This window comes from Sabethes cyaneus, chromosome 3, assembly GCF_943734655.1.
Source record: "Sabethes cyaneus chromosome 3, idSabCyanKW18_F2, whole genome shotgun sequence".
Classification (NCBI taxonomy): domain Eukaryota; kingdom Metazoa; phylum Arthropoda; class Insecta; order Diptera; family Culicidae; genus Sabethes; species Sabethes cyaneus.
Genome location: NC_071355.1, coordinates 107,962,788 through 107,989,874, shown reverse-complemented (window position 1 = coordinate 107,989,874; position 27,087 = coordinate 107,962,788). Strand labels below are relative to the sequence as shown.

Genomic DNA, 27,087 nt, shown 5'->3' with positions numbered 1-27,087 from the left:
CATACATACATACATACATACATACATACATACATACATACATACATACATACATACATACATACATACATACATACATACATACATACATACATACATACATACATACATACATACATACATACATACATACATACATACATACATACATACATACATACATACATACATACATACATACATACATACATACATACATACATACATACATACATACATACATACATATATACATATATACATACATACATACATACATACATACATACATACATACATACATTCACACATACATCACACACATTGCATACAATCAATATTTGTTTTGATTTCACACCGTCCGATTTTAAATAACTCGGTTTCGTTTGATAGATCTCAGCAGTAATTTTCAAATAATAATAAAATGTGTGATGTTTTTCATTGAATTAATGGTTATATGTTTCAAAAATATGTTTTAAACATTGGCGTAACTAGGGGGGGGGGGGGGGGCTAGGGGGCTAAGCCCCCCCTAGAAAATTTAAGCTGGATTTTTAAATTTAAGAAAAAACTATAGTTAGATAACTTAACATACTAAAAACCTAAGAGTAATTTTTATATGCATCACAACTTAAAGTTCCTATGCATCAATGTACATTTAATCTTAATATGCCAAAGAAATAAAATGGTCGAAAAAATGCCAGGGGCTATAGCCCCCCCAGAAGTGAGCGCTAGTTCCGCCAATGGTTTTAAATACTATTTTTTCACATTTCTTTATGTAATTTTCAAACTACAAGTCCAATCGTCATGAAATTTGGAAGTTAAGGGTTTGCAAGGCTCCTCTTTCATATGCAATCAATCTTGTTCAAATCGGTTAAGGGACCTATGAGATGATGAAGTCCCATATTTTTCGTATTTTTATACATAACTTTTGAACCGATCAGTATGACATTCAATAGCGACCTATGGGACACCTAGACCTTTCATTTGACACTAAGAACATTAAAATCGGTCCAGCCATCAGCCGAGAAAAGTGAGTGAGATTAAAAGCGTCACATACACACACACACAGAAAATGCTCAGTTTTCGAAACTGAGTCGAATGGTATATGACATTCGGCCCGCAGGACCTTCTTTCCATTTCCGGTTTTCCAAGTGATTTCTATACCTTTATACTTTCTATAAATATATATATATAGTAGAAAGGCAAAAACCTTTGTTTTAATAAACGAAAGAGTTAATTTTGAATTGTTGTGGAATCTTAAATATGAGCAAACTAGATTTTTTTCCATTTTTCCATTTTTTCCAAAGCTACGACCATAGTATTGTATTAGGATTAAAAAGAAAATCTCTCAAACTTTTATTTTGTTGGTAGATGCTTGGAACAAAACGTAATCGTGCAAACACATTATGACAAAATTAATTAACGATAGAATAAAATGTTTTAGTTTTTTTGCTCGGTTTACGTCTTGTTTACAAAATTTAAAAGCAACCAGTGTTTTCTCCAATCCTTTACTAACAAAACCTCGTATAATTGAGAAAATTTTCTTCCACGCATCACTAAAATAATTAGGTTCATAATTGTTTTTAACCAGCCACAGGTGGTTTCTACCAAAATCAGCAATAACACCTATAGAATCAGAACCTGGAATATAAAAGTCACTTAAAAAAAAGTTTGAACAGTCAGGTTCACTTCAATTTATTTTCTGGTATGTTTGAAAACACATCCTGCAACACTGTCAAAATAGTGCAATACTGATAAAACGGATTCGATTCGATCACGGGCTCGTACCAAAAGAGATCTATTTACAGACAGCCCGAACAGCGAAAACTGGCAACCTAAGATAAGCTATCGATCAAATCATATGAGCATTTAAACTACCTTCATTCAAGAGTAGTTCTGGTACAGTGGTTAAGACGATGGCATCATGGTATGTCGTGAGTTCAATTCCGACGGAAAGGGTGCGGTTTTCGAAAATGAAAAAATGTGTGAAAGTTTTTCTGTTGCTATTTGTAAATGTTCCCGATAAATAGTTGTACTATTTTTAACAATAGGCCGGGAAAATGTCGATATAGCAGACAGAGGTAAAGAAGCTTTTGCTATATTTTAACAAAATTTGTTGGAAATATCGTAACAAATTTTGATACAATTTTGTTCAAAACATAATAAACTTTGTTATATTTTTGCTATAACTGCTAACAGTTTTGTTAGAATTTGAGTTATTTTAACCACTTACAGTGGCTACTTTATAACAGCCGTTGTTAGCAAAAAATCGGTCAAAAAATAACAATATCAGTTATAATTTTGTTATGCCCTCCTGATCAGGTTACTACTGGCGATATTTTTTCATCTGTAGCCGTATAATGAAGTATTCCACCACGCACACATATAAAGATTTTTTGAGATTAGCTGGGGCCCTCGGTGAGGCTGTTTGAAGTAGGAAGGAATAATATCAAAAACATCAAATATCAAACTCCCGGATCCTCTCCTCCACTCTTCGCTCCCCATAACTCACTCCTACATAAACGAGCCGCAGTTAATGTCATTCTCGTTAGTGACGAAACCGCAAATTACTTCATGGACCTATGCTTATTGAAAATCTCGCGCAACATGTGAAAGAGGCCTATGCGTAAATGAGGGATTCTCTTTGTGTCTCCTCTCTTGCGTTTACTACGGCAACATGAATGCATTCCAATGCAATTTTTTGTTACCAATAGCTAGCAAATAACGCCAGCAACCGTTTCATGCAGAATGAATCCATTCAAGTGCATTTGCATCGCCGCGATAAGCGGAAGAGAGGAAGCACGAAGAGAATTTACACATGTTAAATTTATGTCTCATTTACACATGTTAAATTTATGTCGATTATAGGTAAAGGCCCAAATAACACAAGATCGTAATGAAAAGTTCACATTAAATTGTATGCATGTCAATTTTACATCGGAATTGCATACTGACTAGAGTATGTCAAAACAAAATGAACAATAAATTGCTTTGCGGTCGTGCGTGTCCTCATACACGCTCATGACTGTAAATTATAAAGTAGTACAGATGATTGCAATACTAAGTTACATCTGCATCATATATTCAGGAGTATTAAGTTGCGTATTATACAAACCGCTGTATAAAATGCAAGATGGAATTATAAATAACTAGCTGACCCGACAAATCTCGTATTGCCACAAATTAATCTGTGTTGTACATAAATCATGAATCTCGGATAATCTTTGTCACAATCTCGAGTTTTGCAAGTTACTGAGGAGTTCAACCTTAGATGATTCATTTTGGCAGTTACGTAACTATGAAAGCATCCCAGGTAACCAATAAGCATCACCAATGCTATTCAAATGTAGGCCTATAAGCATTTAAGTCGCCTTAAATGCTACCTAAATGCTATTTTGGCAAAATATACAGTTACTTTACTGATAACCTTCTTATAGTGCTGACAATGCTAATTTACAGCTAATTACCGACACGAAGAATTTGAATACAATTTTGGATGCCAATTTACAACACCTATGCAGTCAAAAAGCTAATATACAACAACGTACATTATAAAATGCCAGATACGCTGATTTGCTGCTTATGTTAATGCTTATTAGTTACCAGGAATGGGTAGTTTAATATACAAATTTACAATTTTCCCTCACACTAAAGTAGAAAACAACTCCTCTGTCCCCTCATTGCATAGCCAGAAAGCGGATAGTAATATTCGCCATGATTGTACAACATTTCGCCGAATATTATTTTGCGAAAAACTTTAAGCGGAAAGTATGATTTCACGGAAAATTTTTTTGTGAGAAGTACCATTTCGCGATCCTCTCCTTACTCGCTGTCGCTCGTTCCAGGAAACCCAGGTAGACCTAGGAAAACAAACAAACCTCGACAATAGTGATTTCTGCGGGAAGTTGCCTCCCCCCAGTGGGCGGCGCTTCCGACGGCGGGTCGCCGGCAACACTCACGGCCGTCTCGTCCTGAATGATCTAGTGTTACTATAGATAGTTTTTGTAGTCTTGTTATTGACTAATGTTTTATGGAAGAGTCTCGAATTTCTCGAGTTCGATTAGTTTTTGAGTCTCGCAAAAATATTTGTTTTATTTGTATGAGAGTCCATATCCCCCTACAACAGGGGTGAGAGGGCTCTAACTATCGTAAAATAAATTCAAGACTCCAAAATCTCCCACATGCCAAATTTGGTTCTATTTGCTTGATTAGTTCTCAAGTTATAAGGAAATTTGAATTTCATTTGTATGAGAGCCCCCCTCCTAATCAGGGGAGGGGTCTTAATTCATCAGAGAAAAAATTTCTGCCTCCTAAAAGCCCCACATGCCAAATTTGGTTCCATTATTTGATTAGTACTCAAGTTATGAGGAAATTTGTATTCAATTTGTATGGGACCCCCCCCCCTCTTAAAAGGGGGAGGGGTCGTAATTCACCATAGAAAAAATTTCTGCCATCTAAAACTCTCACATGCAAAATTTGGTTCCATTTGCTTGATTAGTTCTCGAGATAAGAGGAAATTTGCATTTCATTTGTATGGAAGTTCATCCTCTTAAATTGGGGAGGGGTCCTAATTCATCATAGAAAAAAATCCTGTCTCCAAAAACACTTACATGCCAAATTTGGTTCCATTTGCTTGATTAGTTCTCGAGTTATGAGGAAATTTGTATTTCGTTTGTATAGGAGCCCCCCCTCTTAAAGTGAGGAGGGGTCCTTATTCGCCATAGAAAATATTCTTGCCCTCGAAAACTTTCACATGCTAAATTTGGTTCCATTTGCTTGATTAGTTCTCCAGCTATGTGGAAATTTATTTTTCATTTGTACAGGAGCCCCCCTCTTAAAGTGGGAAGGGGTCCTATTTCACCATAGAAATTATTCTTGTCCTCGAAAACCTTCATATGCCAAATTTGGTTCCATTTGCTTGATTAGTTCTCGAGTTATGAGGAAATTTGTATTTCAGTTTATGGAAGCCCCCCCTCTTAAAGGGTAGAGGAGCCATAATTCCCCTTCTAAAGAGTGGAGGGGTCTCAATTTACCATAGAATGAATTCTTGTCACCAAAAGCACCCACATACCCAAATTTCGTTCTATTTGCGTGATTAGTTCTCGAGTTATGCAGAAATTTGTGTTTCATTTGTATGGGAGCCCCCCCTTTTAATGGGGGGAGGGGTCTCTAACAATCACTAAAACCTTTCCTAGCCCCAAAAACCTCTACATGCAAATTTTCACGCCGATTGGTTCAGTAGTTTTCGATTCTATAAGGAACATACAGACAGACAGACAGATAGAAATCCTTTTTTATAGGTATAGATTGTAAAAATTTTCGCACGTATATTGCCTCCACTTTGGTCATATATGTTCTTATACGGTGTGAAATATAACTTTTTCGTTCATATATGATTTCGTATATCTCAGTTGCAATCGAGATATACAAACCAAATAGTTTACTGGGGTGTTCACCATAAGTTAAAACTTACCCTATGTTTATTTTACATTTTTTCGGTTCATTGTCGACTTTAGAGTTTCATAAAGGATCGCAATATAGGAGGCATTAAACTAAACTCTTGTACCAGACAGTTGCTACTGTGGTTTGATTCATCAGAATTTATGATAACATGTTGAAAAAGCGCAAACTTCCCAAGTAACCAATAGGCATTTCCAATGCAATTTAAAAAGCAAGCCAATAAGCATTTAAGTTGCCTTAAATGCTACCTAAATGCTATTTTGGCAAAATATGCGGCTACTTTACTGCTAGCCCTCTTATAGTGCTGACAATGCTTATTTGCAGCTAGTTACCAACAAGAAGAACTTAAATAGAATTGTGCATGCCAATTTACAACAGTTATGCAGTCAAAAAGCTGATAAACAACAACCTGCAGTATAAAACGCCAGGGATGCTAATAAACGACTGATTTACTGCTTATTTTAATGCTTATTGGTTACCTGGGTTAGATTGAATTTAAATGCAAAAGAAGGAACAACAGTGAACAGAAAACGCGCGTAAACATTATTAAAACGTACGAAAAAACAGAAGCAAACGAGTGTAACAGACAATTTAAACTAAGTTTTTATAAGCATCTTAGTGGAATCCGAATATTATAATACAATATTATTAAATGAAAGAAGAACTTTTTCACGATTATTTTGTTTATTTGTTGTTTATTAAATTTCACTAGAGAAAAAGAAATTCAAAATAACGTCTTTTCTTTTTACTTGCAACAGTCGAATTAACGTCTTCTTTTTACTTTTCTACTCTAAAATATATATTACAAAGGTATAGGAATCACTCTGAAATCCGAATATCGAAAGAAGGTCCAGTGAGCCAAGTGTCAGCTACCATTCGACTCAGTTTCGCAGGTCGATCGGCAGGTAATTCCGATTAGTTCTTAATTCCGATCACTCAACCAAAGTAACCGATTTTTAGAAGATTGAATTAAAACTCATAGCTCAAGGGCACGCTTTGATTTGAGGATTCTTATTAATTTGGGGCTGATCGGAATTACCTGCGTTCACGGTACCAAGCACAAAAAATCTATACCCATAAAAATGAATTTCTGTCTGCCTGTTCCTATGTTCCTTATAGAATCGAAAACTACTGAACCGATCGGCGTGAAAATTTGCATGTAGGGGTTTTTGGGGCCAGGGAAGGTTCTCTCGATGGCAAAGGATCTCTCCCTCCACTAAGAGGGGGGGCTCCCATACAAATTCAACAAATTTCTGCATAACTCGAGAACTAATCAAGCAAATGGAACCAAATTTGACATGTGTGTGTTTCTGGAGATAAAATTTTTTTCTATGTTGAATTGAGACCCTTTCCCACTTTAGGAGCGGGGGCTCCTATACAAATGAAATACAAATTTTCTCATAACTCGAAAACTAATTAATTAAATGGAACCATATTTGGCTTGTGGGTGTTTTTGGAGGCATAGATTTTGACGTAGGACTACGTCTTACGGCAAGTTTTGAGATAGGGTGTCATTCCGAAAAATCGAAAAATGCGAGCGTCACGAAAAATGAAAGGTTTTGAGCGCTAATAGCTCAGCGGTTTTCCGATCGATTTACAATATTCTTACACCAATCGATCGGAAAATCTTCTAAGAATTGACCCAAATGAAGAAAAGTATGGATTTGTGATGTTGAACTATTGAAAAATTGAAAATAATGAACCTATGTTTTACCAGAATTCTCGCTTCGTGATTGGTTGGAAGATTCTTTACGATGATCTGAACTTATACCAATTTGATATCTGTGCTTGGGAAATAAGCTAAAACAAGTGACAAAGTTTCCTCATTTCAACAAGATTTCTTAACACCGCGGTTCAACCTAGACCATTTTGATGTCCTTGCTTGGGAAGTACGCCAGAAAGAGTGACTAAGCCCCCTCCTGCCAACAGATTTCTTATGAACGCGATTAAACCTAGTCCAATTTGATGTCTGTATTAGGGAAGTGTGCCAGAAAAAAATGACACAAGTTCGTTGTCCCAACAGGTCGCAAATTCTTTTCTGCGAGACGATTAAACCTAGGCGAATTTGATATCTGTGTTGGAAAAATGTACTACAGCTGTATAAGCTGTTCGGTTATAATACGACTCTGTATGAATACGCATGCTTGCCGTTCCATTAGAAGTGTAGTGAAAAGATGTGCTGTTGATAAAATAGGATTGAATTGGTAAAATCCCTTCAACGTGGGGAACCATTGGTAATAAAAACAATCTTTAATTTCAGTAAGGTAGCAGGAAAGCAATAGTTTGTGTTCTTGATTTTGTTAAATTGTTTTCAAATGTACAATCTTTTGAGAACTGAACGTATGCAATGTTACTGCTTTGATAAATTTTACATAAAACGCATGTTGCATTTATATATGTTGCATATAGCATGTATACATGAAGAATCGAATGATTACAAGCATGAATACATGCAACTATCACTACAAAGAGACTTACGTAGTCCTGTGTCACCTATATATGCGGTCGTGTCTTGTACACAACCCCTCTGATTTTTTCTATGAAGAATTGAAACCCCTTACCTTTTTAGGAGGGGGGCTCCCATACAAATGAAATACAAATTTCCTTATAACTTGAGAATTAATCAAGCAAATGGAACCATATTTGGCATGTGGGGGGTTTTGGAGGCATGAATTTTTTTAATGATGGTTTGAGGCTCCTCACCCCTATTGTAGGGGGATAAGGACTCTCATACAAATAAAACAGAAATTTTTGCGTTACTCAAAAACTAATCGAACTCGAAATTTTAGACTCTTTTATAAAACATTAATCAATAACAAGACCACCAAAAACTATCAATAGTAACCAGGGATGGAAAAAATCGCTTCTAGTGATCAAGATCATATAAGCGATCAGATTCAGATTCATTGACATCACTACTTGTTAGCGACAAACACTTTGTCGCGATCCGCACAGATTATGACAAACCTCGTGTCAGATCATATTCATTGCATGATTGCGTTGAGAAATATAACAGATACAGACGATTGGCTGTGTGCATCGTATGAATCACAATACAAACAAAATGTGTGAACCTTTTTTCTCGCAGCTAGGTAAGATGTAACACTGTGATCGACGGGTGAGACTGTTTAGAGAACAAAATCTTGTGATCAACGTTAATGATTCACTGTTTGTCATGATCTGTACGGATCGTGATTTGTGTGTGTAGCGATAACTCACAGATTTTATCAAAATCACTGATCTTCCATCCCTGATAGTAACATTAGATAATTCAGCGCGAGACGGCCACAGGCCGCGAGTGTTGCCGGCGACCTACCGTCGGAAGCGCCGGCCACTGCGGGGGGCAGTCCCCCGTAGAGATGGTTTAGCTACAGTAAAACCTAATTTTACTGGAAGTGCATGAACTTTGGCACAATCTCACCCCTTCTAGGGGGTGACATTGTGCCAAAAACATAAAGCTGAGCTAAAAACCTAAACAGTGAACATTAGCATGTTTATAAACAATACACATAAATATCAGTATAAAGTAGTTCATATGGGGCCGTCCATGAATTAAATGGACTATAGGGGACTATAGGGGCAGGGGGTCGGCCGAAAACAACGCATCATGCAAAAAGTGTGAACGAAAATAACCCGGGGAGATCTGAAATAACTAAAAATGAGTTCACAGTCAATGAACAGCCTTTATATAGCCAGTAGCGTTTCTAGGGTTAACAAGGGGGAGATATATGAAGGGCGTGTATCCTAAGGGGCATACCTATTTGATCATTTAACAAAAGCAACCATTACTTCGTTCGAGAACTCACGGCCGCAGAACATGTAACCCATCCCACCCCTCTCCCCCTCCTTAAAACTGGCAGTTTATACACGGTATAAAATATTCGTCTTATATTAGAGTGTTTATTCAAAGCATTTGAAATTTCCAGAGAAAAAGTAAAAACCAGTTTAAATTATTTACCGACCTACGATTCTGTTTGCTCCAAAATAGATAATGCAATCTAATCTGTCAAAATATTGTGCTCAATAGTAAAGAATGTGAGTGTACTGGTGTATACTGACGTATTTTTGTTGTGTATGTGAAATACACAAATTGGGTCGATCATTATAGCTTGGCACAATCTCACCCCCGTGAAGCTCGAAAAGTACAAAGTTTCGAAAAATATTATTTTCGTAATCAAAACTTATCCAACGCATAATAACCTTTCAATACATTGTAAATGATTAGTTTATATACCTTCAAAATAGCAAGTTGATGCGTTTTCTTGTTAGGGTTAGTAAATGGGACTCATTTTTTACAAGTGTAGCGACCCTGCCCGCTACTCTCCCGTATATTAATCCTGCCTGGATCCGAAGGACGAAATCCTGGATCAAATCATATTATTATTAACTTCAACATTTTATTCGATTACCCGCGCCGGTCAGTGACTCGATCGAGCGACGGCGCCGGTAGGGCAAAATACTTCGTTGAAAAACAACGCGTTCGGCACCATTCTAGGTTAATGAACGCGCAAGTTTCTTAACCTGCCGTAACGAACAGTTCCCAAAACAAATGCGGGGTTGCGCGAAGTTGCAGTTTTGCCGACTAAGGTAAACAACGAAGCGCGGAACTGTTCGAGTTGACAAAAAACAAAGTTCCCGCGCGAGGGGCTAAAATGTATGCGCGAGAGGGAAGCTCAACGGACAGCGTGAGGTCTGCCGCTAGGCAGAATAGGACGGAACTACCTCGCGAAGGAGGAGTTTCCTTAGGGCGAAGAGTTTTTAGCAAGTAAGAATTAACTTTGTGTAAAAAGTTTAGGAAAATAAATGAGAGTCCAATTTGGCACGCCGACCCGTCCGGTCGGTAGTGCGATTAAAAACGGTTGATTTATTTCTTTTTTTGATTTGTTCCTTCCGCGCGGGGTTTTAGGATCGAGGGGGCCCTTAAGGCCCCTTCATTGTATGGTGACAGCGAAAACAAAAGGGAAAAATACTTCCCTCGGAACGCCATTTCCGACTGGCGAAGTCACAGTGCCTCGGAAGCATTGTCAAGTTGTAACGATTCGGGTTTTTACTAATCAGCGTCGTAGATTGTAAATGTTTGTTAGTGAAATTGAGCAAAGTAGAAGACAAAATCAGGAACTAGTGTTGATTACTAATTGACTGTTATACTACCGGGTGTATTGAGGCAGCAAACGAAGCCAGAATTGTTGGCCCTCTGCAAACGGCAAAAGCAAAATGGACAGTATTTAAGCATAAATGCACACACGAGATGCAATCATCGTTGAGCTGTATATTTAAAATTGTTACACGACAAAGTGGGGCGAATCGAGTGACCGTATTGAATAAAATAGTGATCAAGAGACAGTGTTTTATATGAGAGCAACCGTACTGGGCCGTGTGTGAACAATAAACCAATTAGACCAGCCATCTCGAAAATTGGAAAAAGGTAAAAAAAGTTTTTCGTTCAGAAAATTTCCCGAATTCTGCACTATTGCTGAGAATTAGTATCTCTGAAAAGCAAAATCGGTGTGCTTTCGAAACAAAGTAAGCTAAAATCTGTGCCGTAGTTTGTGTTTCGTTTCGTACATTTACGTCACTGTTCGTAATAAGAAGAAAAGTAATTAAGAGTCGAAGAAAGTGTAACTTGTCAAGTAAGGTGTAATTTAGCATAAGCATAAGCATAAGCATAGGATACCGCTCGTGTGCTGCTACTCCGTTATTGACCAGGACCGATGAAAATTGCAAAATGATGGCTGGAAAAAGCATACTTGGGACAGCACGCTATTTTTCATTGTGCAACCTTATCAGGTCCCTGCATGCTGATCAATACCGATGCCGGCCACGTCCGAATGCGGGTCCTGGTGGGATGGAAAGGAATGTTAGTCCAATACTTGTTGCTACTAAAGACCAGGGAATCCTCTGCATCTTCACAAGTATTTCGGGAAAGGAATTGTTGTTAGTAGATGGGCGGAGCTAGATGGATGATGTAAGTATGTAAGCATCAGTCATATGAGACTAACCTGGATATTCGAAAATATTCTTGTAAAGTCAGTAACTACGAAAATTAAGATATAAAAAATACCTTTTTAACAAATTTAATACAATACCAATGGTGCTTATATATAACCATAATTTAATTTATATCGAAAAATACTATGCACATGCGAGATTTACGGCTCAAAAACCACGTAACAACTTGAACTTATCCGCGATCAGGGAAATCAGGGATAATAAAACGAGCCAATATAGTCCCTAAGTTGATAAGCATTTCCTCTTACCAACGCTAATATGCAGAGATATAGCGCCCTACACGCTTATGTCAAGTAAAGTGTAATTTGCTACAAAATTGGACCATCAGGTACGGTTGAAAAGCTGTGAAAATTTGCAGTAAGCGCGAAAAAGTGTACGGGGGGCTAAAAGTATTACGTGTGCAAAACGTTATTTCCGAGTATTTTTGATCGCGAACTTTGAAACCCTATGTAGACTAAATAGTTTGCTAATATTATCTGTGTTCCATTTTAAGTTATGAATAAATATGTTATTTTCATCATCATTTTGAATTTAAGTCACCAGTTTCTATAGATATAATAAATTTTCACAAATAAACATTTTTGGTTTTTGGCACAATCTCACCCCCGTGGCACAATCTCACCCCGGATGACGGTACTCCCAGGTAACCGCTAAGCACTGAATTAAGCTTGAAAACTGCTCTATATTTGCAAGTTACATGCTGCCAGATATAATTCAGCATTGTCAATGCATAGTAGCTTTAAAATGGCATTCTCAATGTTGAATTAAAATTTACTTGAAGCACTATGAAAAGCTGATTAGATGCTCTAAGCAAGCTTTATTGCCGTTACCGGCATCAAAAGAGATTTTGAACACTGCTCACACTTGCAGAAATTCTCATTGCGAACGTACGTGTAATAAAAGCAAAAATGCTTCCCTCTTTTTTTATTCTATATTAGAGAGGTTTTCAGCCTGCGACTGGTTCGCCTCTTCTTCCCTCTCTTTTTATCTTACGCACAATCCTGCACCGCCGATAGAATAAACGTCAACACGAATCTATATGGCATATGCAGACGGATTTTACAAGAAATATTTCTATACATGTATACCATCACATAAAAAGAAAATAAAAGGTAGGTAATTCTCCCAAAGCGCAACTTATGGAAGAAATGTAAAAAATAAAATCTTTCCCTCCATTCCACCTCGATAAGCAAATCAAACATCCGAGTTAAGAATTTCGGTAATTTAAGTAGAGCTATTGGCAGCTGACTCGCAACTACCGTTTACAGATCAACTGGTAAAGGCGTTGCCCTACTCCTTCACTCCAAGCCACGTAATCGACAGATTTGGCTGGCTGGCGGTTCAATTCTAACCGAAAAAGAAAGTAACAAAAAAGCAATCTTGAAACATCAACAAAGTACGCCATATAAGCATAACAGAGAGGGAAGATAAAAAAGGATGTACAATATATTTTTCGCATTTTTTTATGTTTGACGTTTTACCGTTACGCAACAGGCGTTACGTTTTATGACATTTGTAAATCTCCAAGCACTAATGTAGCCGGATATTTCGCCAAAACCGGCTTTCTAGCAGCTTTTTATAGGCATATTGAACTATGCTGCACGATATGGTGTGCACCATAGGCTAATAAAAAGCTAGATTTCTGCTTCTTTAAGTGCTCACTGGTTACTTGGGCTGTTACTATTTGGTCCCATTTTTATGTTCATTCATCACCGAACAATGATGTTAAGCATGATGATGTTATTGTTATTGGTAGAAACACAGATTTAAATAATTTACAGTTTATTTATAACTTAATTTGTTGTAAATATATCATAATTTGATGTTGTGTAGGTAAACTTATTCCAAAATCACACACTTTTTTGCGGAACAACAAAATGTAAGCATGTTCCATTCCCAGTGTTATGGGCCACTTTTAAACCTGGTCAGAATTATGGGTCAATGCTCCCAGTATTATGGGTCAGTAAAACAAAACTGGTTTATGGTTGTACAAGACACGACCGCATATATAGGTGACGCAGGACTACGTAAGTCTCTTTAAAGAGATAGTAGCATGTATTCATGCTTGTAATCATTCGATTCTTCGTGTATACATGCTATATGCAACATATATACATGCTACATGCGTTGTATGTAACATTTATCAAACTAGTAACATTACATACGTTCAATTCTCAAAAGATTGTGCATTTGAAAACAATTTAACAAAATCAAGAACACAAACTATTGCTTTCCTGCTACCTTACTGAAATTAAAGATTGTTTTTATTACCCATGGTTCCCCACGTTGAAGGGATTTTACCAATTCAATCCCATTTTATCAACAGCACATCTTTTCAATACACTTCTAATGAAATGGTAAGCATGCGTATTCACGGGAAACTAGCAGTCATTGACTTTTCGTCGGAAAGCCCAATTTTGGAAGAAATTTTTCGGCCCAAAAGCGGGATTGTGTTTTTAAAAATGTATATACTGCATTCTTCTTGCCAATCTGAACACAGCGAATATATTTTCATAAACCGAATTTAAACAAAAAAACTGCTTTTAAAATTGGCAGAATCGATGATGACTAATTTCACCTTCATACAGAGTCGTATTATAACCGAACACTACAGCTGTAGCACATTTTTCCAACGCAGATATCAAATTCGCCGAGGTTTAATCGTCTCGCAGTGAAGAATTTGCGACCTATTGGGACAACGAACTTGTGTCCAGGGTTACCATTTTCACAGGTTTTTCTGTAAAATCACAGATTTTTTCGTCATTTTAAAGCACAGAATCTGTGATCACAGATGACAGATATTTTTGAAAATCACAGATTTTCACAGATATGCTACATGTTGAAGAAAAGTTTATCAATTTTATCACTGGAAGCGAAATGGCACAAAAAATCGGGAGGTAAAGTTACAAAACCGAAATTACTGCGCATCTAAAACAAAATTCACGAAGCGTTTGGATGATATTGAATGAACCATATTGTTCAAAAACATTAAAATGCTAATTTTTCTTCATGGAAGCATAATTATGTATCACAGATTTAGTAACAGATTTTTTTCGATAGTTTTACAGATTTTCACAGATTTTTAAACTACAAACACAGATTTCAAAATGGCAACTCTGCTTGTGTCATTTTTTCTGGCACACTTCCCTAACACAGACATCAAATTGGACTAGGTTTAATCGCGTTCGTAAGAAATCTGTTGGCACGAAGGGGCTTTGTTACTCTCCCTGGCGTACTTCCCAAGGACATCAAAATGATCTAGGTTGAACCGCGGTGTTAAGAAATCTTGTTCAAATGAGGAAACTTGGTCACTTGTTTTGGCTTACTTCCCAAGCACAGATATCAAATTGGTATAGGTTTAGATCATCGCAAAGAATCTTCCAACCAATCACGAAGCGAGAATTCTGGTAAAACATAGGTTCATTATTTTCAATTTTTCAACAGTTCAACATCAAGAATCCATACTTTTCTTCATTTGGGTCAATTCTTAGAAGATTTTCCGATCGATTGGTGTAAGAATATTGAAAATCGATAGGAAAACCTCTGAGCTATTAGCGCTCAAAACCTTTCATTTTTCGTGACGCTCGCATTTTTCGATTTTTTGGAATGACACCCTATCTCAAAACTTGCCATAAGACGTAGTCCTACGTCAAAATCAGTTATAAAACTACAAGGTATACATCGCTAAGGGTTGCATGAAAGGGTGACGTAGGACTATATCAGATCCTTAGATCAAAGACTAATGAAAACTACATTTCTAGCATATATGTATGTTAACAAGAATCTGTGAGTGCCATTGTTCAAGTGAATGTTTAAAAGACAAGAGTGAAATATTCAGATTCAATTCTTCATTAAATACAATGGTGGCTTCGAAAATACGTGGACGGGGGCTCATAAGTACAAGGCCTGCAATCAATGCATTGAGATATAGAGATTTCTTTTAAAAATCATTTGTGTACATCATAAAGGTTGAAATAGTAATGAATGGCCAGCCCACAGATCATTGTATTAAATATGATTATGCATAGCGTGATATGTATCAATAAACTCACTTTAACTCGCTTGTGGCCTTTAAAAAGTCCATTGGTTACAAAGAACATTAAAGCCAAAGTACGTTCATTGCAAATATGACGTGCCATTCGAATGTCCTTCTCTTTTGACATAAATGGCAACAGGCACGTAAGTTGATGGTGTCAATTCACAGTCTCTTGCTCCGAGAAGGTCCCCTCCTAAAGTGAGGACGGGTCTCAATTCATCATAGAAAAAATTCTTGCCTTCCGAGCAGCCGACATGCCAAATTTGGTTCCATTTGTTTGATTAGCTCTAGAGTTATGAGGAAATTTGTATTTTACTTGTATGGGAGCCCCCTCCCGCCCCCTCTTAGAAGGAGAAGGGGTCTCAGCACACCATAGAAAAAAATCTTACCTACATAAACTCCCAAATGCCAAATTTTGTTCCTTTTGCCTGATTAGTTCTCGAGTTATGAGGAAATTTATATTTCATATATATATATATATATATGGAAGCCCCCCTTTTGAAAGGGGGAGGGGTCATAATTCACCACAGAAAAAAATCATGCCTCCTGAAACCCCCACATGCCAAATTTGGTTCCATTCGCTTGATTAGTTCTAGAGTCATGAACAGATTTGATTCATTTGACAGTACCGTCTCAGCCGAGCCAAATATGACAATGTTCTATATGGGACATTTGTAAAACTTGTTCTAATCAACAATTTTTAAGCACAAAGTTTTGCAGTATCTTTTATAGTTACGGTGCTACAACGTTAGTAACTGATCAGTGACTAAATGAACGTTCATTTAGTCACTAATAAAATACAATCATTGTAGCGCCCTAACTACAAAACATATAGCAAATCTTAATTCAGCAAAATTATAGATAATATCCTGTTCTATAAATGTCCCATACATAGCTTTGTCATATTTGGCGCCGTTAAGACGCTACTGTCAAATGAATCAAAATTGAGTCAAAGTAATCGAACCATCTCTGGTTATGAGAAAATGTGTATTTCATTTGCAGTGGGAACCCCCTCCCCCCTCTTAGAAGGGTAAGGGATTTCAGTACACCATAGAAAAAAAATTCTGCCTTCTGCAACTTCCACATGGCAAAGGTTCCATCCAGGTTCCAGGTTTTAAGGAAATTTGCGTTTTGTTTGTTTAGGAGCTCCCCCTCTTATGCCCTCCATAAAATTGCTCTCTCACCTTCTTCATAAAATTGCTGGTAATTTTATCTATCCAACGACATATAAATTTTTCAGTTCCGTTCAGTAGTTTAGTAGTTATCAGCATTTGAAATCTTTCATTCAAACGTTACACTTCTATTTTCGTTTTCACAAACTGCTACTCAGTCCCAGTATAGTAAACAAAGACGTAGTCCTACGTCAAAAATCTGGTATCAGGTATCAGCATCTTTGGCTCGAGCAGCACGTTCCTCACAATCATGTGGCAGATTTGTGCCTTGCCCATCTTGCCCGTGTCATCATTTACCTGATGAGGACGGGAAGGAAACCAAGAGGAATAGGAAGGGGTGGATGAGGAATTTGGACAAATACAAACACATACATACCGAGAGATTTTTGTACCCCCGAGGGGATACTGCAATCCTTGGTAGTGGACACCCCCTGGGGGCTATACTCATGATAAATAAGAGCCTATAGCTCAATACCGCTTTCGGTCAGAAACATTAAAATGTCTCGTAATTTTAGTTTCCTAAAATCCGATTCATTTAAGACGTAGGATCCAAAGATCCTATGACGCAATTGTGCTACTGCAGGACAGTTGCAAATTACGTGATATGGTGTACCGTAGTCGGATTTACATAAATTACAATGAAACGATTCAGCTCGCTGAATCGTAGCCATATGATAATTTAGTCTGCAGTGACCAGTCAGTGATCTAACAAGAAAGCTGCAATTTACCTTTGAGTGTTGCAAAAGAAATTTCGCAACCTTCTCACAAGGCTTAACGATGAAACTTTTCGTTTGACATGCTTTATCCAACATGCCGCAATTGGTAAAGCGGGTTCCGGTCCGAAAACCGACTGTTGTGCTCCAGATCTTACTAGTTCATCAGCCCATTCATTTCTGGTTATACCAGAATGGCCAGTAACCCAAACCATATGAACGGCATTTAGAATGCTTAGTTCTTCTAATAGGGTGTGGCAGGCGATGACTGTTTTAGATTGAAAAATAGCCACACACAGGGCTTTTATAGCGGCTTGCCTATCAGTTCTTTCTGAAGTGCAAACTGAGCTCCGCACATAATTGCAAATATTTCAGCTTAAAAAACGGTGCAGTAACTACCCAACGAATAGTATTCCTCCAATTCCAGCTCATGGCAGTAAATACCGGCACCCGCGCGACCTTCGTACAAGGAGCCATCGGTATAACAGACCACAAAGTCGGAAATTTTCCTTTCCATGTAGTCTGACATCCACTCCTGTCTAGGAGGAAAGACACTTGAGAAAGTCCTATACGGAAAAGTACGCATGAGCGTTACATCGCTAGGAGCAAGGGCAAACTTGTCCTCAGCAACAATTTGCGACCACAATCAAGTATGACCAGTGGAACCGTCCACAGACTGCCAAAGTCCAATCGCGTGTAGTCGATAAGCACACATTAGACACATTCCAAGCGCATCTATCCCATGATCCCAAAAAACACCTTTAAGTGCTCGACCCGGGTACCCACAAATTGAAACGCTTGTAACTTTGGCAATTTTTGACCGATTCGGACACTTTTACCACCAAAAGATTTAGGAACTTATCCACTTCCAGTGTGGTTCTAACAGAGCCGGAAGTGGTTCATCTGGTTCCCGAAAATCCGGCAGTCCGAGGATGTGTTCCGAAATTAAAGCACTTTTTATATTTTTGGATGTAATCATAGTAATATAGGTGTCCAAAGTTCTTCCAATTACTCCGAAAGGTCATTCTTCATTGTTTTAAAACAATACAATGATATATCCTCGGAATGGCCATTCTGCGACAAGTTCCCGTGGGCCCTCCTGTGGTCATAAAACTGTTTGGTTTGCAACACTGGCAATATGGGTGTCTAAATTCATGAAATTACTCCAGAAGGTCATTTTTCATTATTTTGATTCTATCTGATGATTTTGCCACGGCATGGCCATTCCGGAACATATTCCCGTGGGGCTTCACAGTTGTCCAAAACCAAAAATATGTGCGCATTAGAGTTTTGAGTGGGAAAACTTGATTTTAGGTTTATGGAAGCCCCTAATTACTAATATGTCCAAACCCTAAGATTAGGCAAGCATTTCATTATAATACTTCAGTATAGTTCTCACATGGGTATTTCTCTTTACCTGGAAGTAAACTTAACCTTACATGTACTTCGTTACGCATGTCTTATTACCAGACTATCACACACCAAATCAGCACACTATTGTTACAAAATATAGTGAATTTAGACCAGATATTTGGAAATATGACGGCCTGAATAGAAATCTAGAGAAAATAAACCATATAATGCAGTTTATTTTTTCCGTTACGGGACACCATTTGCAGAATACCGTTTGCCCAACTGATTTTTATTATATCTTAAAAACTAAATACAAAACCTGAATATACTTTTACATTTTGAGTTTCAGGCTGCCTTCAGCTATAAATTTCGGAACATGTCGACTTTGAAAAACTTGAAACAGAGCAGAGTTTTGCAAATGTTTGAATCATGTTCAGAATACGCATTTTCTGCGATGGTGCCCCGTAACGAAAAGTATTTCGCCACTATTCAATGATGCTTATTATAATAAATATTTCGCCCTCGTATTGAGAAAGTACTATTAAATAGCATCTCAAAACACCTATTTTGAAAGATATTCGTCAGACTGTTGGTAAAATATGAACAAATTTGCTTCGAAAAAACGGTTGCTCATGGTCTCTCGAAGTTGCAGAAAATGTCGCCCGTGACCAGAAAATTTATTCCCGCCATTTGTTGGTCGTCCGCAACGGCGAAAAGTTCAACTTTTCCCTCGTTGCCTGTGTTATTATGGTATTAACTGGGCAAGAAAATATAATAAACTCTTCATTCGTTGTGTGATACTTAAAAGGACTGATTGTTTGATTCTCATAACTCTAGCTTGCAATAAACATGCACTAACGCACCTAACGTAATTCTGTTTTTGGTAAATTGGAGTACCGATAACCGCTAACCAGGTACGGCTTGTTGCAACGGACCAGCCGTAAAGCCTCAGCAGCTATGCGATCGACGAACCCGTTCGTGTATGGTCATAAGTCACGATGAAATACCCCTGGACTGGTACCAGGGTACCTGGTGATCAACTGCAAGTGACGTGGCATAATTCTGGTCGTTTTCTTGTCGCGAGCAGCATATTTCCTGCCAATTCCAGAAGTTCAGCAGCCAGATATTCCATCACGGCAGCGAGACGAGTGCTCCAGCTCCAACATGCTCAGCATTCCTTCCTTTCCTCAGCAGCCGATAAACACGACCAACTCACGACGATGTGCAGTAAGGCAAACAATGTTTCAAATACAACCTTTGAAATTATGCCATGGAGGTGACTCGAAAGATGTCTGCCCGATCTGTCACCAACGAACCGCTGACCGACTGACGATGCGCAGTAAAAGGCATAGCAGCCCTAACCATATCGTTCACTGGCGGATGAGTCGATGGATTCTTCGTTGTTGGCGTCTCGCTTGGTGAATTTGGATGTCTTCGTTGCCTTATCCGGGGAAGCAGCAACAGCTGAAGCTCAACGATTTTCGATCGGATTCTATAGAGCGTAAATTAAATACGATCATAAGGAAGCTTAACCCATAGTTCATATCGTATATATTTCTGTCATCCGTGCTAGGGAAGCACTGACGTGGGAAGGCAACAAAATGAAAATAATTCCATTTTTAATGACGCGCATTGAAAATAAATAGTTTTCTATATTTTGAATATTTTCCAAATCGATTTTCCGATCAATTGGAGTAAATATCTTGGAGATCTATTGAAAATTGACTGAATTATAAGCCGATGCGTGAAAACTTTTAATTATGTTGTATGAATATTATGTATGTAAAATTCTAAGTGTAAAAGATGATGGGTTTTTATGCCAATTTGAGAATGGTTATAATGCTCTAAACTCAAATTGGCTTTTCCCATTCGCCTCAATAAGACAATCAGTCAGTTGAGGATAAGTAAATAAATAAACAAATAAATAAATAAACAAATAAAATAACATTGAGATAATGCTTATTGGTTACCTGGGTTAGTTTTGTAGTACACGTAAAGGCCCAGACACAATGCATACGGATTTTACTAAGTTGCGGCAATTTGACAGTTTTTCCATGGGTTTTCTGTCAAATATCCGCAACGTAGTAAAATCCGTATGCATTGTATTTGGGCCTTAATGCAGCGCATTTCTTTGTTTTCAAACATGGCCCAAGAGTTTGAACAAATTTAGTTTATTATTCATTGTTCTGTAATTATATCGACCAAATTGATAAACACAAAATATATATGTGATATTATTTATTGTATATTTTTCAGTCATGTGCTTCACAAACAAATCTTGTAAATTTGACTTCACCTTGTCACAAAACAACGCAATTCGCAAATAAATCGTTACTCCCAGCAGAAGCGAATTCAGAAAATAGTTTCCTTTTTCATAACGCTGAAACTCAAAATAAGCAAATTGAAGGTAGATCTACGGCAAAATACCTTACAAAATCTACTGGAACCATTCCAAAGAGCATTAGTTTCGACTCGTCGGCTGATAAAGCTAGTTGTACAAGCAGTTCATTGTTGGCGGATTCTACACGTATGGATTGCTCAAAAACACACAGTGGTCTTCTAACAAAAATTAAACTTGGATTCAAGAACAGAAGGAGTTCTAATATACCAAACAGCAAGCTTCGCTTGAATGGCCATGCATTATCAGTGAATAGTGATGGATTTTCACTGAACACGGGAAATTCAATTATCACCAATATCAATGACCCATTGAGCAATGGTGAAACGACTGAAGATATTCTTGCAAAATATCGACGAAAAACTTCAACTTCTTCTGAAACGGCAGCGTCGGATTCTACTAGCAATAACTCAAGCTCCAACAAAAGTAAAAATGGAGACATCGACCAAAGGTGCCTTATACACGTGATTTGGTTTGATACGCAAACTAATTAACTACACATTATTTGTTTTTTTAGGAAAAGTAGAGAGCGCAGTACTTCTAGATACTCCCCTACGTTCGATGTGGCCAAACGATACCTTCGCAATATTTTATCGAATACAGAGATATATTCTTCAGATTTTCAGCAGTATAGTGTAAGTATAGTGATTTTCGATTTTAAATATAGTGTTTTTTATTGTTTAACTTTTTAGGATAACTGCACCAGCCCATTAGTTATGTATTTACGAATACTGCAAGCACAAGCTTTGAGCAACCATAATATTCAGCAGTTGTCATGTATTTCAGAATTGTTTAGATGTTTGAAGTCCATCGAACCTGCGACTCAGAACCTGTTGCTTAAAGAACTTCAGAATGATATCTTAAATCGAAAGGCATATATAAAATATCTCATCAATTGTCGTCAAACATTATTATCCTCGATAGACTGTTTATCATCATTCAAGAGCTACCTCGAAGAAGAAAGCCAGATGACGATTCGTCACATAATTATGATATGTGTAAAAATGTTTGTAGAAAAGAAGGAAACAGCTGTACAGAAGTTTCACAGGGAATTCACCCAATTAACGGTTGTTGATGAGAGGAAAGATCTGCTTAATGAATTCTTAGATACATTGATGGATGAATTGAAAACAAATGCTGTGTTAGGCAGCATGACAGAATGGCAAACTTGTGAAGCACGACACAGCATGGAATGCATTTTATTACACAGACTCTATAATTTTGTAATGTTTCCTAATGATGAAGGCGATATTTCACGCGATCAGTAAGTAAATTATTATTTATGCGTTGCGTAAGTAGGTAAAACATCACCAAGATCTAACCTGGATGTTTTCAAATAGGATCAAATATCTAAAAATACGTGTGTTCTTGTCTGGAATCAAATAAAAAGAAAACTTATCCAATTTAGTTCAACGTATTTACGTATACGTAAATACAGATACGTATTTCGCCTACAACTTGCAGGCTTCATCAGTGTCTGTTTTCGAACGGATAAGTTTTCTTTTCATTTAATTCCAGGTTTCGTATTCTACTAAGACGCTCCAAAAACTTCAGATGTGTTCTTCTAAAAATGATTCGGTAATACAGGCCGGACTCGATTATCCGGGGATAGGGGTATTAGGGGCATAATGAGCACCCTAACTTGTTGGCTGATTTAACCGTTATGTGTTCGGCTGGGTACCCGGGTACCTTTTGAGACTTTATAGCCTCGAAAAACAAGGTTTACGACAACTCAGCCAGCTAAAACTCGTAGAATGCTCCTAACTAGTGGGAATAAACCATTTGTCATCAACAGATTGCCTGTAGCAGCAGGGGGGGTTGAAGGGGGGGCCTTCGTATTTTTTTACCGCATAAGTGTTCGGATGGGTACCCGGGTACCCACCGAAATGAAATGCTTCTAACTTTATCAATTCTTGACCGATTTTGGATCTTGAACCGTCAAAAGATTGGAAAATTTGTCTATTTTTAGAGCATGAGACTTACCAAGCCTGGGACCACGTCTGGTTCCCGTAAATCCGGTTCTCCGGGACCATGTTCCGGATCCAAAACAAATGTGTACAATTGTCAATAAAACCACACAATATTGGTATCAAAATTCATGAAATCACTCCAGGAGTTGTTGTTTATCCATTTTGAGTCCATTCAACTTATAGTCTTCGGAATGGCCACTCCGGAGCAGGTTCCTGTGGGGCCTCACGGGACCGCTAACATATTTGGATAGAAAACCCTAGCAATATGTATATCAAAATTCACGAAATCACTCCAGGAGTTGAGTTTTATCCATTTTAAGTTCATTTGATAAGCTGTCCCTGGAATGGCCACTCCGGAACAGGTTCCTGTGGGGCTCTATGAGACCAGTAACATGTTTGGATGAAACCCTAGCAATATGTATATCAAAATTCGTGAAATCACTCCAGGAATTGAAATTTATCCTTTTTGAGTTCAGTTGATGACATGTCCCTGGAATGGCCATTCCGCGGCAGGTTCCTGTGGAGCCTTATGAAACCATTAACATGTTTGGATAGAAACCCCAGCAATATGTATGTCAAATTTCATGAAATCACACCATTTTTTTTATCCATTTTGAGTCCATCTGACAAGTTGTCCCCGGAGTGGCCATTCCGAGGACAACTCGTCAAATCGACTTAAATGGACAAAAATCAATTCCTGGAGGGATTTCATGAATTTTGACATACATATTGCTAGGGATTTTATCCAAACATGTTAGTGGCCTCAGGGCCCCATGGGAATCTGCTACGAAGTGGCCATTCCGGGAACCACACATCAAATGGACTCAAAGTGAATAAAAATCAACTCCTGGAGTGATTTCATGAAGTTTGACATACATATTGCTGGGGGTTCTAACCAAACATGTTACTGGTCTCATAAGGCTCCACAGGAACCTGTTGCGGAATGGCCATTCCGAGGACATGTCATCAACTGAACTCAAAAAGGATAAATTTCAATTCTTGGAGTGATTTCACGAATTTTGATATACATATTGCTAGGGTTTCTATCCAAACATGTTACTGGTCTCATATAGCCCCACAGGAAGCTCTGGAATGGCCATTCCGGGGACAAATCATCAGATGGACTCGAAATGGATAAAACTCAACTCCTGGAGTGATTTTCTGAATTTTGATATACATATTGCTAGGGTTTCAGTCCAAACAGGTTAATGGTCTCACAAGGCCCCACAGGAACCTGCTCCGGAATGGCCATTCCGAAGACAACTCGTTAAATGGACTCAAAATGGATAAACATCAACTCCTGGAGTGATTTCATGAATTTTGATACCAATATTGTGTGGTTTTATTGACAATTGTACGCATTTGTTTTGGATCCGGAACATGGTCCTGGAGAACCGGATTTACGGGAACCAGACGTGGTCCCAGGCTTGGTAAGTCTCATGCTCTAAAAATAGACAAATTTTCCAATCTTTTGACGGTTCAAGATCCAAAATCGGTCAAGAATTGATAAAGTTAGAAGCATTTCATTTCGGTGGGTACCCGGGTACCCATCCGAACACTTATGGGTGTTAAATTTTCCGTACACATAACGGTTAAATGGACATAATTTAACCCCCGGTACATAGCCCTTTTTCTGTGGTTGAAATCTAGACGTCAAAAGCACTGGGCGGGAAACCATTTCATAGAAATTCTATGGAGCGGCCATTGTTGTTTCGGGGCCAGCATCGATGGGCCCATTAGTATGGGGCTATTGTCAAATCATATGTGAGAGTGTATTGGTGATACCGGACTGACTTAATTGGTTCCAACCAGGGCTTCGACCGATCCTTTTTTTCTACCGCAGTCACACCAACGCGCATTCAAGTTCACACCGTCCGTTTAGAGGTGGAATACGAACGCTATGCATAACACAACTGGCAGTTTGCTCAGTCAAACGCCGAATGCACGCAACAGTATGAATGCGTTCTAATGCTTTTTGACATTTTCGTTTCGATCAAGTTGCCTTTACCGTTTAGAGCAGCGAATGACTGCAAAACAGTCAAATGACTGGCAATCACCACGCTAACGAAAAGCAACCGCACAATCGTATGATTCAATACTACAAAAAAAAACAACCACTACATGTGCATGGAAGAAGTCGGTCGGACTCCGTCCAATACAAACGAATATTTTGCTTGCGTCGGACCGACGTCCGGGTGACAAACTATTACTGTGAGCAGCCGATTTGGAGACAAAAAGAGAAACGAAAAAATACGTCACCGTATGCTTCCAGTCAGTTTGCAGTTTATATTCTCAAAGCGCAAAGCAAAACGGGAGATTGACTGTTTGCTTCTGCAGAGATGCCGCATGAATTGTAAGACGGCAGCAGCGCAAGCGGGAGATTGACTGAATTCAAAAAAACAGTCAAATGATCGTTCAAAAAGCGGAGTTTGAATGCGGAAAGTTCGCATTCACGGCAGTCACATTCAACTTGCGATCCCTTTTCAAGCCCTGGTTCCAACATGTAGAAGTATGTGTGTTTGAAAATATTTACATGCTTATGGTAACTTTGCTCACCGCAATTTGACACTTTGACTCATTAAAAAATCATTGCGTACTACTGTCACTTTAAATGTAACATTTATGTACGTTATTTTCACAGTTTAAAATTATGCGAGGGACCGTCGCTCATAACGATTTGTATCGGATCGATTTTAAGTGCGAACACAAGGTATATTCATTATGCTTCTGGTAGGATTGAAGTAGTTGTGTGAAAAAATTATAAGCATCTACGAAAAATTTCACACAAAACACAAGCCGCTTTACAAGGGTGAACCTGTTGCCACGCACATCGTTAATTTATACCAGAATATTTGACAGGTCTATTGAAAGTGGTATAATTTTTTCCGCGTAAAAAGCGTTCCTGTTACCACTAGATGGCAGTCAAAAATGAACTGAGTTGTATCCAGTTTTCAAATCGAAGATGATATTCCTTTCTTTGATTAAGGGGTACTGGTCTTACCCGCACTGCTGCGAAAAATAATCATACCTCCCAAACGAAACACTTCTTTTAAGGGGACATAAACGACTACAATATTTGAAAAAGTTATAAATTTTTTATTTCAGTTTTTGATTCTACAGTCTTTTCCGCTTATTTTGATACTAATTTTGTACTGATCCGACCACGGGAAGTAGTCGAAAACGATCGAACACCTAAGCATTCCAGTGCGACGTTCAACAATTTCAACGGAATAAAACGCCGCTTCTGTAAAAACACGATTTTCAAACTTTATGTACCTTTTTCTCAGAAACTACACAACGTATCGGAACAAACTTTTTTTTTTGTTTTATTGGTAGAGGCTTGGCAAAGACTTTTATAACTTTTGAGCTCTGTACACGAAACACAGGCAGAGAAAAAGGTAAAAGAATATTTTTTGAAACGCTAGTTCTTTTCCAATTGACGAAGGGACGATAGAAGAAAGTAATGAAATTTTTAGAGTGAGGAGAAAGAGCGGAGCGGTGAGAGAGAGAGAGGGGGGGGGGGGGGGGGATTAGTAGCTACTCTTAACAAGTAGTCGTTGTGACTCCTACCTTTTGTCCAATGCTGGAAGGTGCATGGGTCGAATCAAGCTATAACCTGTGGTTATAATCGGATTCGAACAAACAACACCCGCCAGGACATGTGGCTTACTGGCAGTGGTTGGAGAATTCGCGAAAAAGTGATCGTTTGAATCGATGAACATTCCTCATGAACACGCACTATTCGCCTGCCTCGCCGATAATGCACGCATCAGCTTTGAATTTTATCACGAACAGAACCTCAATGTGAACATCAGAATTCGGTAAAAAATTGAATATTGAACATTGAACATTGAGTGTGTTCGATTTATCGGATATAGAATGCCCGGGGACGCCGGAAAGTATTCAAAATAATATTACCACGAAAAGGGAATAGTTTAAAGTAGTGTTAGTGGCTTTACAAGCAGCAGAAAGCAGTAATTTGCACGCGTTTGCGTTA

At 38.1% G+C, this 27,087-nt stretch overlaps 1 protein-coding gene across 1 annotated transcript in view; it reads left to right on the top strand.

Annotated features, from left to right (window-relative positions):
• LOC128742721 (receptor-mediated endocytosis protein 6 homolog) overlaps positions 1-27,087 on the top strand; it is a 73,258-nt gene that overhangs the window by 20,591 nt on the left and 25,580 nt on the right. The window contains exons 3-5 of the mRNA XM_053839167.1: positions 20,979-21,571; positions 21,638-21,755; positions 21,813-22,384. Coding sequence (XP_053695142.1) covers positions 20,979-21,571; positions 21,638-21,755; positions 21,813-22,384 — 1,283 coding nt within the window. The remainder of the gene's footprint in view (positions 1-20,978; positions 21,572-21,637; positions 21,756-21,812; positions 22,385-27,087) is intronic.